Raw genomic sequence first — 16,344 nt, forward strand, 5'->3', positions numbered from 1 at the left:
ACATTTTATTACATTCATATACCACCCTTCCTCCAAGGAGCTCAGGTCCATGGTTCTCCCCCCGCTCCCCCAGTGTTGCCCTCTCAACCTCACTGTGTGATGGGTTGGACTGAGACTGGCTTCAGGTCACAGAATGAGCTTTCCTGGCTGAGTGGGGGTATGAAACTGGATTGCCTTTGTCCAACTCCAACCACTGCACTGTACTGGCTCTGAATAATACCTTACGTAGCTTTCATTATTTGCCACGGAAATGAGCAGTGTGAATTTTTGATTACCTAATATCAGCAAATAATGAGTTGGCAACTACTGCGATGAGGTTCCCCCCCCCCCATTTTTTTCCCAATGCTGTTTTTTGCTTTTGTTTTCAAACACAGAGCCTACAACAGCACCTTCTGGTGTCTCTGCAAACAGCCTCTCATCTTCTGTTATTGAAATTTCCTGGATCCCCATTCCTTGGAAAATGAGCAGTGGAAGATTGTTGGGCTATGAGGTAAAAATAGAATCCTGTTGAAATGCGCTCTTGTCTATGAGCTGACATGGCTGTGATGGGGCTTTTTACTTCCAAACCATTTATTTGCAGGTTGGAAGCCATGGCTTGCTGTTCAGATCAGCTGTTCTGTCATTGCTTCTTTATAGGAATAGGAGCAATTCAAACATCTGGTGGCAGGCTGGTGTTTTTGTTTTTTACCACCATCCCCCTCCTAAATTTTGGAGGGAAGTTGCCTGAGAGGCTGGCTGTTCAAAACCGGAAAAACCAATGTTCTGCTTCTGAACCCAGATGAACACATGGTATAGGCACAAATAATCTGGTCTTGTGGGAAGCATAAAAGCCAAATGTAAATATTCACAGATTTTTGTGCAGAACTTCAGCCTTGCTGTATTTGCTGGCATTACACCAGATCAATTATGGCAAGCTCACTAAAACTGCATTGAGCATGGAAATCGGATGGTTGTTGGCTCCTGCTGCTGCTGTCTGTACATGCCTTGGTTTGGTATCTGTTGCATCTCCTGCCACTGCTTTAGCAAAGATAAGCACAGTATCGCAATACCAGCCCAGTTGCATTTATACTCACCTGGCTGTGTTCCTTCTGCTTTGGAATGGCAGAGAAATTGCATGTGCAAGCTGCCTTTATGGAAACTGGTGTTTAAGCTGACTATAAAAACAAGGCGAGGACAACATGTGACACTTCACGTTTGCAATATGTTACAATACAAAAGAGTCTTGTGTGCTAATGTAATGATAGAGAGCTGCTGAGTAACTTCAACTTCAACAGATCGAAACAGAACTATTTCACTGTGTTTTAAACAAAAGGAAGTATTCTCTCAGTGCTCTTTCCCATGACAGTCTACAATTGAAATTGCATTCCAACTGTTGGGACTAAACAATAAGTGATATGAAAGGATAGATCTGACATTACCAGTAATGTCAACAATGTGTTTCAAACAGCCTGTGCTTTGCACCCATTAGGTAAGATACTGGAATAATGGTGGGAAAGAACAGTCTTCGAACCGAGTAAAAGCCATTGGAAATGAGACGTCAGTAAGAATAACAGGCTTGATGAGCAACCTGGTGTACTACACAGCTGTTCGAGCATACAACAGTGCAGGAGCCGGTCCTTTTAGTGCCACTGTCAACACCACCACAAAAAAAACACGTATGTATCATAGGTGAAGTAGGAGGGGAAATTATATAAGGGGGTTTCTTTATTTGCAGCAAGGAAGCTCAACTGTTAATAGGACAGTTCGAATCTGGAACTCTGGGCAATATGAAATTTTGGAAGCAGTCTTGCCAACAAAAGAACTCTCAATAAAGTAGCTTGGTGTATTTTCATTTTCTGGGAAGACTGTAGCTTAGGGCCCAAGCAGATTCAAGTCTTCCCAGTATTTATGTATTTATTCAACTGTTTATAGGTAACTTTCCTCTAAAATGCTCAGAGTAGATTACAATAGCATATTTGACAACAGATGATAAGTTAAAATAGAAAATATATTAACAGCAGCTAAAAATGCTTTCCTTCAGCAATTTGGGCAGCCAAATCCCGCACCCAGAGGAGCAATGGTGCCAAAATTGCCACTGTTGCATCATGTGGGCTACCCCCCAGGTTAAGTGAGTATTTACTCTCTTATCCCAGGTAAATCCACTGTGGCATCAATGAGTCTCTTCGCCGCTGCACCCATGTTTGAATAGGCGCAGAGCTGAGGAGACCTGTGTCAGGTCACCTGGCTGGAGAGGAGGATTTAGGATTCAGCAAACTGCCACCATCTCCATCCCCCTCCTGGGCCCAATCTTCCCCTTCCTCTGCCTTCCCTCCACCCCATTCCACCCACTCCCCCCCCCCCAACCTCCAAAATACTCACTGCCAGCTTGTACTGGAGGAGTTCCAGCCAGCCAGCCATGCAGTACTGAGGTTCAGTGCCTGCTGGCTCCCTCCTCCTCTGGTGCCATAATCGTGCCTTACAGCATATTTCCAACAATTAGAGCTGATGGTGCACGTGTACCTTCACCAATAGAGCCCTCAGAATTGGGCCGTAAATTAGCCCAAAATCTTTCCTGAAAAGCCGAGTTATGGCTGCAAGCAAAAGGCCAGCAGTGAGCTAGATCTGTGGACCCCTTTGAGGAGGGATAGTACATCTAGGTACTGCAGTTGAAAATACAGTCATGCATTCCAGCCTACCATACTTCAGAAGATGGGAGAGCAGTCAAAAGGGCTTTGATTGTTGAACCAGTCATCTGGGAAGGATCATAGACAGTGAACTTGCTCCCCACACTATTTAAAATCATGTTAAATACAGAGCTATATCTATATATCTTAATATCATTGTCTTTAAAATGTATAATAGATAAATTGGGTCATTGCTATTGAATTCTTGCAAATGAGGAAATGATAGTGTGAAGTAGTGGATTGCTCAATACTGTATGTTATTGTCCTAGAGCGGCAGTTCTCAAACTTGCTGGGACTACGATGCCTTTGGAACCAGGAAGTGAATGACAGTGACATGAAACGCATCACACGGTGACGTCACCACCATTCACTTCCAGGTTCGGAGGCCCAGTGCGAGTCTCCAAACAGTGGTAAGAGGGACAGGGTGGACAAGAGAGCTTTTCGCCGTGTGCGGTTTTTGTGTGCTGCAGCTCTGCCTGCCATGCTGAGCTTCCTGCTGCCGCTTAGTGGCTCACACTGGGTGGCCCATGACACCCCAGCAAGTGCTTCATGACGCTGCTGGGCAATGCACAGATTGGGAACTGCTGCCCTAGTAGAGTGAAGACTGGAAGATTTAAAAAAAAAACCCTACTGCATCATGGCAAAGGAATATAATACAAGCCAACCTTGTTATACACAGATTTTTTATACACAGATTTGACTCAACACGAATGGCCACTGCAAATGAGAAGGAATGTGCAGATCCCTGGAAAAGGGGAAAAATGCATCTCTTTAAAATCACAGTTTTAAAAAACTGCTTTTCTTATTGTTGTAGAGATGGTCATTCAAACCATCATTCCATTCTTCAGCTGAGCCATGCAAAGGCAGGGGGTCCTTTGCATTTCTAATTGCTGACTGCCTCTCTAAACAGTAAAAAAAAAAAAGCTGTTTTTAAATCACAATTGTAAAAGGACATACTTCTTAATTTTTTAAAACTGCTTTAATTTAACACATTTTATGGATTCAGCAGGGAGTCCCAGAATCAAACCCCTGCAGATGTCGAGGCACGACCTTATTCCATTAGGAGCAATGAAGGAGCAAGAAACCTGGAAGGGGATCTTTGAATCCATTTTTCCACTGTTTTTTTTTTATAATCCATGGAATTTTTTTTTTCATCTACTAGGGGTTCTGGAATGGAACCCCAGTGGATAATAAGGGACGACCTATATATCAGTTTTCTAAAGCTATGCAGTTAAAGGTCTAAGGCAGTGTTATTCAAACTGTGAGGCATGGCTCTTTAGGGAGGTGCCAGGAACTCAAAGGGGAGGCGTGAGCTGTCCTCTCACAGCGATAAAGTCATACCCCTGAGCAGAAAATGAGCCTGTCTTCTGCGCTTTTTTTTAAAGCAGAAGAAACGGGAGTTGCTCAGCTGCGAGAGTGGCTGCTGCCTCCCCTCCCTCTTCTCCCTCCACTCCTAGGCTGCCACTTTCTGTGTTCACTGCATGTTGTTTCCAAAGCTCTGATTCCAACCCCCATTTGGCAAGTACCAAGCAGGCTCAGCTTGCAGTCCTTGCTGACCCTCAGAAATAAACCCTCCTTGATCCTTGTCTGGCTGGTTCCTAGTTCCCAGCCTGGGATCGCTTCTCATCAAAGTGAAATCTCTCTTTTCAACCCCCTCCCTCTTCCACTCCCCCCTTTCAATCTCCAAACCTTCCCGCTTTCCTCCCCCTCCCCAAATAAAACGCTTCCTATTTTACCAGTCACCAGGACTCTTAAAGTTGCTTCCATGCAGTTGGCAAAGGGGGAGGGGAGAGACAAGCACACACTTCACTTGGCCAGGAGCAGAAAAAGGGCACTGTTTTTAAAGTGATTTATTAATCTTGTTGTTTGACTGAAGGGGAAAGGCTGTATTTTTAAAGTGATGAATCTTGCTATTTGAAGGGAATACTTATCAGCCATTGATGAAATGATTGCCAGCCCAATCCTATCCACACTTTCCTGGGAGTAAGCCCCATTGACTCTAAGTAGTCATGCATAGGCTTGAGCTGTGCATCTCCTAGTATAGGAGACAAATCAGCTTCCTAACCAAACCCTTATCAGCTCTGATATATTTTCACGGTCTATTTTTGTTTTCCCCACCAGCTGCTGGAAAAATTTAATTTCATTAAATTAAAAAAGGGTTCAATCCTATTCAAGGAGAATGGGAGAAATGACTAGTTGGATTGGGGTCCACAGGGGTGTGTGTGTGTAATGTTGGTCAGACTGGTTGTTCACAAAGTTCATTGGATAAAACAATTCTACTGGTATGCTTACAAAGTTTAAAAAAATGAGTCCACCTGGACGAGACTAAATCTACCTACTCCAGTATCCTGTCTCCAACAGTGATCAGCAGCTGATTATTTATAAAGCATGGATATTGCTGTGTATTAATAATATATTTTTAAGATCTGCATTTAATTAATGATATGATTAATGTAATTAATATTAATATAGTTAATATATATTTAATATTATAATATATTTAATATAGTTAATATAGTTAATATTTCTGGCCACTTCCTGTTTAATGATGTCACTTCCAGCCCTCAGGAACATGATGGGGAGTCATGGCCAACAGCCACGGGGGTCAAGGAAGCCACTGGCCAGAAATGTTTGAGTTCCACTGGTCTAAGGGCTCAATCCTAACCCACTTTTCAGCCCCGACATAAGGACAGTGCAGTTCCGCAGTAAAGGAACAAACATTCCCTTACTTTAAGGGGGTCTCTGTGAGTGCCACCCAACTGCAGGATCTGGCACACATCCCATTGGCACAGTTATGCCAGTGATGGAAAGTTGGTTAGGATTTGGGCCTAAGTCTGGACAGTGACGGGGGGGGGGTAACCACCCCAAAAACCCATGTACATCATCTTGAATGCCATGATGTAAGGAAAGCATAGTATACATACAGTAAATAAATACAGTATCCTGTTTTCCACAGCAGACATCCAAGAAAAATGAAGGACATGACAAAATAAAAGCTAAAACTTGTATATTTTAGTGGTAGCTAAACCACTTGATTTCATGTGGTTAATGTAAACACTATATTACTTATAATTTTAAATTTAATAATATTACATATAATTTATTACCTACAAGAAGGCTATGCGTTGATGCAGAGGCCCACTCACAGGGAAAAGGAGGACATTTAAGTTCTTTTCCAGGACACATGGCCTAAAAAGAGAACATGTCTTGGATGAAGAGGATGTCTGCAAACATACCATGGACCATACTAGAGATGGAGGAAATGGGAGATCTTAACTTGTGGTGAGGTCTTAACAGGTTTCATTAAAGTGGGGGAAAGACTTCAGAAAACCGAGCTCTTCAAGGTTCCTTTTACTTTTAGTTAACTTAGTAATGCACAGAGCAAAGAATTGATATGCCAGTCAAACAACTTCTGTATTACCACAGATATATCAGTAAATTTCACTTAATGTCACGATTTCAGGAATGTAGTCTAATTAGAACTCTTTTGGGGGACATGCAGCCAATCAAGTTTCATTTCTAATATACTTACATTCAGCATGAGTTTAATAATTTTCATTACGGTCTATTATCTCACAGTGAGCCTGTAATAATTGAGGCTATCTCTTAATTGCAACTTTCTGGTATGATGTGGAGAGATGAAAACGTAAATTTCAATATAGAAACTGGTGAGGAGGTTCTTAGAAATTTATCAAGGAGAAGCCAGTTACTGTAATGACTTCTGCAACTGCTGTTTAGGTCATAATATTACTATTCTGTAGTAATTGAAGAAGCAAAATCATTTTCAGTGACCTTTGGTTTGTTTTTTTTAAAATTATAATCCTAATATAAACTTGAAAACAGTATATTTAGTTCATGGAGTCAAGGGCAAGGCTATAAAAGTTTTTTCTCTCTCCATCCCTTCAGTAGGAACATGAATAAACTTCTTTTTTATTTCTCCTTCTTTTAAGTCAGCGTTCTTCAAACTGCAGCCCACTGCGTTATGTAACAGTGGTCTGGGTGTAGTATGGTAGCTAAGAAGCTGAGTTCTGTGTCAGAAAGTCCCTGGTTTGAGTTGTAGCCTGTGCCACAAATTCACTAAGGGCCCCGTCCAGTGCCCTGCACGCCAGCTTACCACCAGTGCGCACTGTTGCAAACATGCCATAAGGCACATCTGCGACCATTACTGCAGGCCCAGCACCGGAGCTAGCCCAGCACAAGTTCTCACTGGGCCAGCTCCAGCACTCAGCCCGAAATCTGTCACCCAGTGGCTTGCCCAAACTGCTGGGCGGCGGAGAGGTGTGTGGGGGCAAGCGGGGAGAGGGTGAGGAGGAGGCATGGCAGGGGAGGGAGCAGGGAGGAAGGGGGAGAAGCAGGGGTGCGCAACTCCACCGGATCTTGAGCTCTGTGTCGTGCCTCACAGCCCGACTCAGGATTCCTTGAATCTGTGGTGGTAATTAAGTAGCCCCATTGCAGGGCTACTTCCTTTATCTGGGGGAAGGGAACAAAAGTCCCATTCCCCAGAGGAGTCGTCACAGGCTGCCCAGTGCATGTTGGAAGCTACAGTAGCCACTTTGGCACCACAATAGTCTCGCACACCAAGCAGCTCAGAATTGGGCTGCAAGTGAGCTCTCAGCTCAGCATCTCCCTTTCATCTCAGCCTTCCACCTGCACTATGTGAATGATAGTATTCACGTTCTTCGCACGTATGTTGTAAGGATTACAACGTAACACATGAAGTGCTTTGAACATTCTGAGTACTGCAAAGAATTACAGTGTTGTTGCAAAAAGGTGCACTTAATCTGGCCAAGGGCTCATTTTTTAACAAAGAGCAACCTAAGATGACCTCAGTTCATATCTGCGAAGGACCTATTTGGCAGAACTATTTCTAGTAGGGCCACAATATTGGGGAAAAGGTTAGTCATCCTTCCCCCATACTGTGGGCCAAATCCAGATTTATTTATTTTTTTTTGGGGGGGGGGGCAGTCTTAAGGCACATGTAGTGTTGACATATTGCGAAGAACATATAGTTTGGCCCTCAGAGGTCCAAGGGATTTTAGCCTATATTGATCTGTATAGTACTTAGCTTATGTATAAGATAAAGTATACTCTCCAGATCGCTCATCTGACTATCCTTCCTGAGCAGTATCTAGCATCTTGTACCAATAATATCGATAGTTGTTAGAGATAATTGGGCAAAACACAGAGATAGCAGAAGCGCAAACCGGCAGCTGCAGAGTGTGGTGCTCAGAGCACAGGGAAGGACGCCAAAAAAAGGAGGCAAGACCCAGGGAAGTACCAACACCAGAGTCTATTTACAGGCAGTATTTACAGGTAGAAGGCAGTTCCAAAAATCAGCAAGCAGAGGCAGTCCAGCAAACAGTCCAAGTAGTCAGTAAATCAGGTATCCATCCAGCAGAGATTCATTCAGCAACTCACTCCTACAACTCACCCAGTGGAGTGTGCTTGTTGGCCATTTATACTCCTGTCAGCCAATGGGAAAGGCCATGACCTCATCCCTGAGGAATGTCATTGCATCATCCTGGGTGGGGATTGCATTAGCTTTTCCCTTCTCTCCTTGTTCTGTGCAATGACTCAGCACTTTGCCCTGACTGGTCCTTGCCCCATTGTCTGACAGGTATGCTTACATTTGCTTATACACAGCAGCAGTCTGGTAGGCCTGCCTTATCCAGCCACCAAATTGCCTTGCTGTATGGGGCACATACCGTAACAATAGTAGATAGGGCTTCAGGTGAGCAACAGTGGGTCCAATTCTATCCAAATTCCCAGCACCAATACAGCCGTACCAATGGGACATGCACTGCATTCTGAGGTGGGGGGCAATCATGGAGACCTCTTTGAGATAAGGGAACATTTGTTCCCTTACTTTGGGGCTGAATTGTGGCTACATTGGAGCTGGGAAGTTGGATAGGACTGGATAGTGTTTCAGTTCCAGGGAAATGGCTCTCCTAACTTTTCCAGTTTGTCCCCTGACTCTGGGGTGATAGGCGGAACTGGACAGACCCTGAGTCTTACCCTTTCTCAGGCAAAAGGACGTGGTGGCAACTGGTGTGGGCAACTTGAGCCAGATGCTATCCCAGCTGGAGCTAGCCAATATGCCCCCTTTGTCTCCTCAGACTTGCGGGTCCTAGCAAGGCAGTCTTGAACACTCTCCATTTTTTGTTCTTAAGGAAAAAAGGAGGGAAGAACAAGAGATTTATTATCAGGTAGTTAGACTTTGGCCATGTTGTACTGGTGTAGTCAAACAAGTATTATCTGGAACACAAGTCAGCTAAAGTTCAGCACCCTTAAAGTCCAGGTGGTTTCATTGAATTAAGTACATAATTAAATCTCTCCTGTTGGGATAAAAAATTATTTAAAAGTAGTTAACCTTGGCTAGATTGTTCCTTTGGCATTTCAGAAAATGGTACAATGAGGAGTTTTTTTTTTAATCTTATGAAACACGTCTATAAGGCTTAGTTGTGGACTTTTGTCTCAATTTTATCAGTTTCTTAGAACTGAGTATCATTAGCCTGAATATTTGTGAAACACTGATCCTGAAATAGTGCATGTGAGTATCCACAGCAGAAGCAACCTACGCTCATTTACTCTCAAGGGCATTCTGTATAGCAAACTACAGTATAGGTCATTATCTTCTTTGAAATCAGTGCCTACAACATAAGGGCTTCACTTGAGCAGATGCTAATATAACTATCCTGGAATTGTAGGAGATGGTGTGTTCTTACAGAGCACTTTTGCTGAAGATAGGGCCCAGTCAAACAGCCCAATCCTATTCGGTGTGAAGGCCGTTCTAGAAAACGTGGTCAAGCTATCCCCTCTGGCCCAGCTTACATCAGGAAATTGTCAGTGTGGATAGAACGGGGTGGGGGATGAGAGGATAGAGTGGTTTAAGGGAGGAATAGGGACATGTCAGAAGCAGGAGGGGGTGGCACCTCGTGTGAGCGATGCTGTCCATTGCCCCAGATGCTGTCCCTTCCAGAGCCAGCCAACATGTCAAGGCAGAAGTTAATATATGTTAGAAAGTCACCATGCTGGATTCTAAAAGTTGAATATTCTCATGAGAAAGTTTTAAAATTCTGTCCCATCCGCCTCCACTAATCTTTTTTTCAAAATTCAAATGAATTCAAAATTCAAATGAAGAGAATATTTGGTGCTGTCCCAGTGGCCTGTGCATGTACACACATATAGGTATATTTCCTAATTTTTAATTATTAGAAACAGATTCAGATTAGTCCTAGACTTTCACTGGGTCTTGCTAAATCAAATTAACCAGAATACTGGCTCATTTAATATTGGCATATTTGCATTAGATTTGTATTTAATTTTCTTTCCTTTTTACTTTAAAGTCAGATAGTACCACCTTGTAAATTCCAGGTGAATGGCATTAATCATGGTTTAGCAGATCTTTACAATTATCTTTTATTTGCTGTAATTCATAGCAATTTTAACTTTCAGTGAAGAAGAGCAGTAGAGTGACAATTATATATAGAAAACTATAAAATGATCTCCTACCAATTACATACAGTAAACACATCACTTGCAACGTTTTTAATGTTTGTATTCTTCTTTGACCATATTTTAATGGAAGGTCATAAGTCAATTTAAACAATATTTGCATGCCTTTCTATATTTTCAAGAACTTATACAGTATACAAATGATGTTGCTCCGTGTGAGTGCTCTTACATCCAACATGCGATAACAGTCAATTACCTGGACTATTATTTGCTCTCACATAATAAATCTCTAATGCCAAGTAAATTAAAATCATGTTTTCATTATGTATTTCAAGCACCCAGCCAGCCTCCAGGAAACATTGTCTGGAACATTACAGACTCCAGAGTAGTGCTGAATTGGGAGCAGGTGCACGCGATGGAAAATGAGTCAGAAGTAATTGGCTATAAGGTGAGTACAGCAAGGTAGCGATAGAGTTTGAAACACTTGCTAGAAATAGCCATAGCCATTTTTGCATAAATACTAAGAATATTGCTTTCCCACACCACTCGCCTTCCCTTCACCATGACATGTCCTTTGCGGTATCTGTATTATAAAATTTAGGGCAAAAGAAAAATATGACCGACGTAATTTGAACTAATCTGGGAAGGAACTTGTCCAGTACTTAGTATCACTGAATAATAAGAGGCCCTAGCTAAGTGGTAAAGCACATCCTTGGCATGCAAAAGCCCCCTGCTTGAGTCTGCGGCATCTCCACGTAGGCCTGGGAAAGGTGTATTTCTGCAGTCCTGGGGAGCTGCTGTCAGTGTCCATAATACTGAGTTGATGGAGCAATGTTCTCACTCAGCAGAAAGGCAGCTAGCGTGCCTGTATGGGCATGCTAGCAATGATTGCCAGGCTAACCCTCCTCTCAGCCGGCAGCAGGGCTTTGCTGCCAGCTGATTGGCTGGCTGGCTTTGGGGGGCGGGACGACTGAGCCTGATCTAGTGCGCAGGCGCTAGACCTGGCTCAGTTCCGTTCAGCAACTTCCTGTGTTCACCATAGGTCAACTGCTGTTTTCACAGTTGTATGAAACTGATCTACATTGTTGTATAAAACTCTACAAGAAGAATGACATGGTCTTGCCAGCTGACCAGTTTTAGCCATACATACAAATACTTTTTAATGTAGAATAAACTTATATGGTCCACCAGAAATATATTCTTTATCATGCCAAACTAATTTTGAGATAAACTCTTCTTTACGAGTATCATGTTTTGTACTCTTTTCTGTTCTATACATTTATAAATGCCACTATAAAGAACATCTTAAAGAAGTGTCTTTCAGAACGTAATGAATATATTTATAGCAACTGTCTCTTCTTTTATGCAGTTTATGCAACATATTCAAAGTACTGCAGAACAATTCAAGCACACCTGTGCCAGGAAGTACCCCTTTTTTAAAATAAAAAGACATGTTTAGCAATGGATAAGCATATATGTGTGCCATTAAATACATGGGTCATTACATACTTACCTAAGACTTTCCGAATTAGCTCTTGAAGTAATACATGTCATTAGGCAGATCTTTATTCTGCTTCTCTACTTGCGGGTTGTGCCAATCGTGTGAGTGTGTACTAATATAAAAAAATAGTTTGGGGGGGCATGTAGGTAGCACAGTCCAAAAGAACAGTTGTCAGATGAGTCACTGAGTACCTTTTCCCACTCTGTTTCTGCCTTCCCTGCTCTCTTTTAGCACTATAGACTGGAATGTGCAGTCATCCTCTTCTGAGCATCAATCATGCTAATGATAAAGTTTTCGCTATGTACAATGACTTTGTGGGTGGGAGGGGGTGTGTTTGGTTTGGTTTTCTATTTCTGCTTTCTCCGCCCCGCTGACTTCATCAAGTTGCCAACACAGAAATCTGAACTTACTTAGAAACCATAGTTCACAGCTCATGCCCAGACGGCCATCCAAATTGCATGGGTGATTGCCAGAATCACTTCTAGGTTAATTGTATCCTGAAGTCAGGTTTATTATGGTAGAATTCAGTGTGTTGTTGCAGATTGCATAAATATTTAAAACGCAACAAGAAATATGCAGTTAAGTTCCATGACAGAATAATTACTTGCTGCATGCAGACTTTCTCTCAACAGAACTCCTCATGGTTTTTTATTTGGCTTTAGCACCATGTGTCCTGTCCCTGCTTTCTTGTTTGAAGTGGTTGATATACTTGATATGCACCAAATGGAATGACAATTTGTAGAATATCCCTTTCCTGAAAAACTCAACAGAGTATATTGTACATTTGTTGTCACTGTATGTTCTGCCATTAAAACTGCATTTCTAGGCTGAAACTGGGATAAAACTGCTTGACTAATGTTATGTATTTTTGGTGCTTCTATACATATTAGGTAGAATGTTGCTATGTGTTCCCAACCCTTTTTAAGAATCTGATTTTTTAAAACTGTCATCTAGAAATAAAGTTTAGTTAGATCAACAGGGAAAATCGGTAACACTGAAGACATTCTTTTTCTTTTATATTGTAGGTTGTATACAGGACTATCAGTCAAAACCAGCTCAATTTCTTGGTCACAAACAGAACATCTGCAGAACTTCTGCTCCCGATAAATGATGACTACATTATAGAAGTGAAGGCCATGACTGATGGCGGAGATGGCATTAGCAGTGAAGAGATTAGAATTCCTAAACTAGCAAGTATGTGTATCAGATTCTGAAATAATGGAATTTCATCTTTTCTGGTTGTGGACTGTCTTTGTGGCTTATCTTTAAGATGAGAACGGAAGTAGGACATGAATATCATTTAACGGAAAAGAGAAGAGGCATGTGGCTAAGTTCACAAATCAAATTGGTGGTAGAGAGGCACAGATTAGAGGTTACCAAACTCTGCCCAGCACCCTAAATCTAGAACCTTCTCCTATACTGAAATAAATTATCTAGTAGTTATTGTACTGCTTCTGAAAGCTGGATTGCCTGGGGTCAAGGAAGCTAAGAGAATACAGCTGTCCCTGAATGCTGAATACCCTCGATTGGAAAAAGGAACATCAAGACTGCAGGAGGCATTTAAAATTGAGAACATACTGATTTTTTAAAAAAATTGAAAGAAAACTGTATGCCTACACAATAGTAACGCTGTAAAAAGAAAACTGATTAACATTCTTCATGTCCCGATGCATGACAAATTTCATTCACTTGAACTAATAAATTACCATGTAAATTAGACAGCAATATTTGTAGGAATCTGATTTTTATTTTTTAGTTTGTTTTCTTTCTCAGTATTGGAGATAGTTGAATGAGTATTACAGATATTTCTTTTTTTCCCACTTTTTGTAAGATATTTATGTTACAATCCCTCTCAGTGATTTGTCTAACACCAAGGAAAATAAATACAAACTGGACAATATAATAGCATGCAGGCAAAATGTAAAGTAGTTAATAGAAATTGACAGCTGACAAGATACTGGGTTTATCAGGAGCAAGTGGAAACTAGGGCATTGCAAATGGGGGCTGCCTCCCTGGTCCCAGTGAAACAAGTAACTGGTGTAAATGCAGACCTTCTGAGACCACTCTTACATGTACCAATTCCTCACAGTTCCTCCCACACCAATCTGCACATGTGTATAGTCATCTGCCCACATAGCTTTTCCCAATAGTATGTTTATATACATGCAACTGTTTCATTTCACAGGGGACTATGTTGGGGGTTCCCAAACTATGCATCATCACACCCTGGGATGAGGCACTCTGCAGGGCATTGTGAGATGCCAGCCAGTCAGCAGCAAAACCGTGACATGATGCTGTAGATGACAGTAAGAGGTCAGCCAGCTCCTGCACATGGTTTGGGCGCACTAGGAAAGGCCTGCCGGCCTGCCCGCCTACCCTGAGTCTCTCACCATCCTTTGCAGTATTGTGTTGAGGTCTCTGAACCTGGGAGTTGCTTCCAAGAGCTGAGGGCTGCATTTGCAGTACGGGGGGCTGTTGCAGGTCCCAGAGATTGAGAAGTGCTGGACTATGTGGTACTTAGTGTAATGGAATTATGCCTTTGGAAGCCAATGTGGGATCAGACATTGTAGAGGATGCAGCAGCCACATCAGAAAGGGAACAGGTACAAAGGATCTAAGTGGAAAGCTGTGCAGTGGAAGAATGCATTTTGTGGGGGGAAAGGGGTGGGCTGAGCAGGGTGTGTTTGTTTCCTTAAGATTAAGAATATGCATGCTTTGTTCACCCAGCTAATCTTTGATCTTTCTTTTGTTATAGGTATGGATGCAAGGGGTTCTGGAGCAGCAGTCTTGAATGTCTACTGTCTGTCCAGCTTTATACCAATAACACCTTTCTTGATTTTCAAAGCAGTATTGTAATGATACATTTTCATAAATAGGCCAAACAGCCAGGTTTTTAAAAGTGCTTTTAAATAGAAAAATGGACAAACAGAAACAAACTTGTGGTTATGCATGGCTCTACTACCAGTCAGATTTTAAGCACTTTTTACAACTTCTGATATCTCATTAATTAAAGTCATACCCATGCTAAATGATTCCTTATGAAGGAATATAAAATGCCTTAAAATTTAATGAACCAAAGGAGTTTACGCATTTCTTACTTCAGAAATCACAAAAATAGCAGGACAAGCATTGCACAGAACTTAAGTGTTCCATTTCCCAAGCAACATGGAATTGTTTTCAGCAGACTGTAAAGTCCTTCTAATGCACTCAAAGGTGGAGGATAACAACAAATTCATATTTTACCAGAATCTGATGGAAAAATTTTAAGTTGTTTTCAAAAAGCCTCACGATCGCAAACTGGATTTGGATGAACTTGCACTCTGGCTTTTTGTTTAATGTGTTGTTTGATCATTATGAAAATGACCTAGTTCAGCGGTTCTCAAACTGTGGGTTCGTGGCACGTCAGTGGGTCATGACCCAATTTTGGGTTGGTTGCAAAACTGACAAGGCAGATTGGGCTATGCGAATAAACAACCTGCTTTAAAACCACAGATGCTTGAGAGGCTGATAAAGTGGAACTTTTCTTTAAGTGGGTCCTGGTGCTTAAAATCTTGAGAACCACTGACCTAGTTGATTATAGAACCCATCTTGTTTCCTTCTCTTCCCCCCCCCCCACTTTGGTCTAGTGGATATATGAATGCCCAAGCTTGAGTTTATTTTCTTAATAGTATTTTTCTTCTTTATATTTTTTAATCCAAATTTAATTGTAGAGGGAGGAAAATTTCTCCAGACGCTGCACTGATGCAATCTCCTATCTGAAACAAAATACGTCTGCTCAGCATCACTATTTAAACTTTTAAGATTAGAAACCTTTGTTTTCACATTGGAGCACTGAATGGTCTACTGCCTGTACCATTGCAAGGCACACGGCTCCTTTCTCATTTTGGGGTTAATAGGTTCAACTTTGCACCATTAGATGGACAACAAGCAGACCCTCCAGTATAGGGGTGCCTTATTGTCCTGGAAATCGAGATGTTACTTGAATTTCAGACTTTCCACTAGCAAATGTCACAGCTGAAGAGATCATTTGCCCCAAGGCAGCTGTTTTGGTAGCATTCCCCTAGTGATGGTAATGTGCATTAACTGATCTGATAATTAGCAGTCCCAAGCTGATAATCAACATAGAATCCGAAGCCTGCCAGGAAGGCTTTTAGTTTCTTGAATTCAGACTGTTCTTAGTATATATGAAGAGACTACAGGAGTGGCCAAACTTGTTTAACATAAGAACCACATGCAATGAACTTCAGGTTCATTGCTGAAGGTGTTAAAGAGAGCCCAAGAGAGATGTTTGAGAGCCCCAATCTTTAAGAAGCATTTAAATTCTTAAATATATTTACTTACCCTGAGCACTAAACTTACATTTTAAACCACTGAACTCTCTGTTTATACCCAGTAAATAATTATAAAACTTGAAAATTTTTTATTTATCATTTATATTAACTGAGGAGATACAAAAAAGAGCTCAGCCAACGTATTTCCACGAGCCGCACATTACATGTGTCAAAGAGCCATGTGTGGTTTGTGAGCCGCAGTTTGGGCACTCCTGCTACAAACTAACTTTTCTCATTTGTAGCCATGCTTAATTTTTATCATAACTTCCTTAGCTTTTCCTTTTCCTTGTATTTTGGTAGTAGTCTCTATATCAAAATATCATGATTATTTAAAAACAAGCAAAGTGCCCAGAGCAGAACATCACACTTTTAGGTGCAATGCACAAGAGCCTTAA

The 16,344-nt window shown here is 41.6% G+C and overlaps 1 protein-coding gene across 1 annotated transcript in view; it reads left to right on the forward strand.

Moving 5' to 3' along the window:
• The window catches only part of LOC136642018 (contactin-3-like), a 230,282-nt gene extending 215,018 nt beyond the window's left edge, over positions 1-15,264 (forward strand). The window contains exons 17-21 of the mRNA XM_066618182.1: positions 375-490; positions 1,469-1,655; positions 10,454-10,566; positions 12,645-12,813; positions 14,374-15,264. Coding sequence (XP_066474279.1) covers positions 375-490; positions 1,469-1,655; positions 10,454-10,566; positions 12,645-12,813; positions 14,374-14,474 — 686 coding nt within the window. The 3' untranslated portion in view covers positions 14,475-15,264. The remainder of the gene's footprint in view (positions 1-374; positions 491-1,468; positions 1,656-10,453; positions 10,567-12,644; positions 12,814-14,373) is intronic.
• The last annotated feature ends 1,080 nt before the right edge of the window (positions 15,265-16,344 follow it).

The sequence above is a fragment of the Tiliqua scincoides genome, chromosome 2 (assembly GCF_035046505.1).
Source record: "Tiliqua scincoides isolate rTilSci1 chromosome 2, rTilSci1.hap2, whole genome shotgun sequence".
Taxonomy (NCBI): domain Eukaryota; kingdom Metazoa; phylum Chordata; class Lepidosauria; order Squamata; family Scincidae; genus Tiliqua; species Tiliqua scincoides.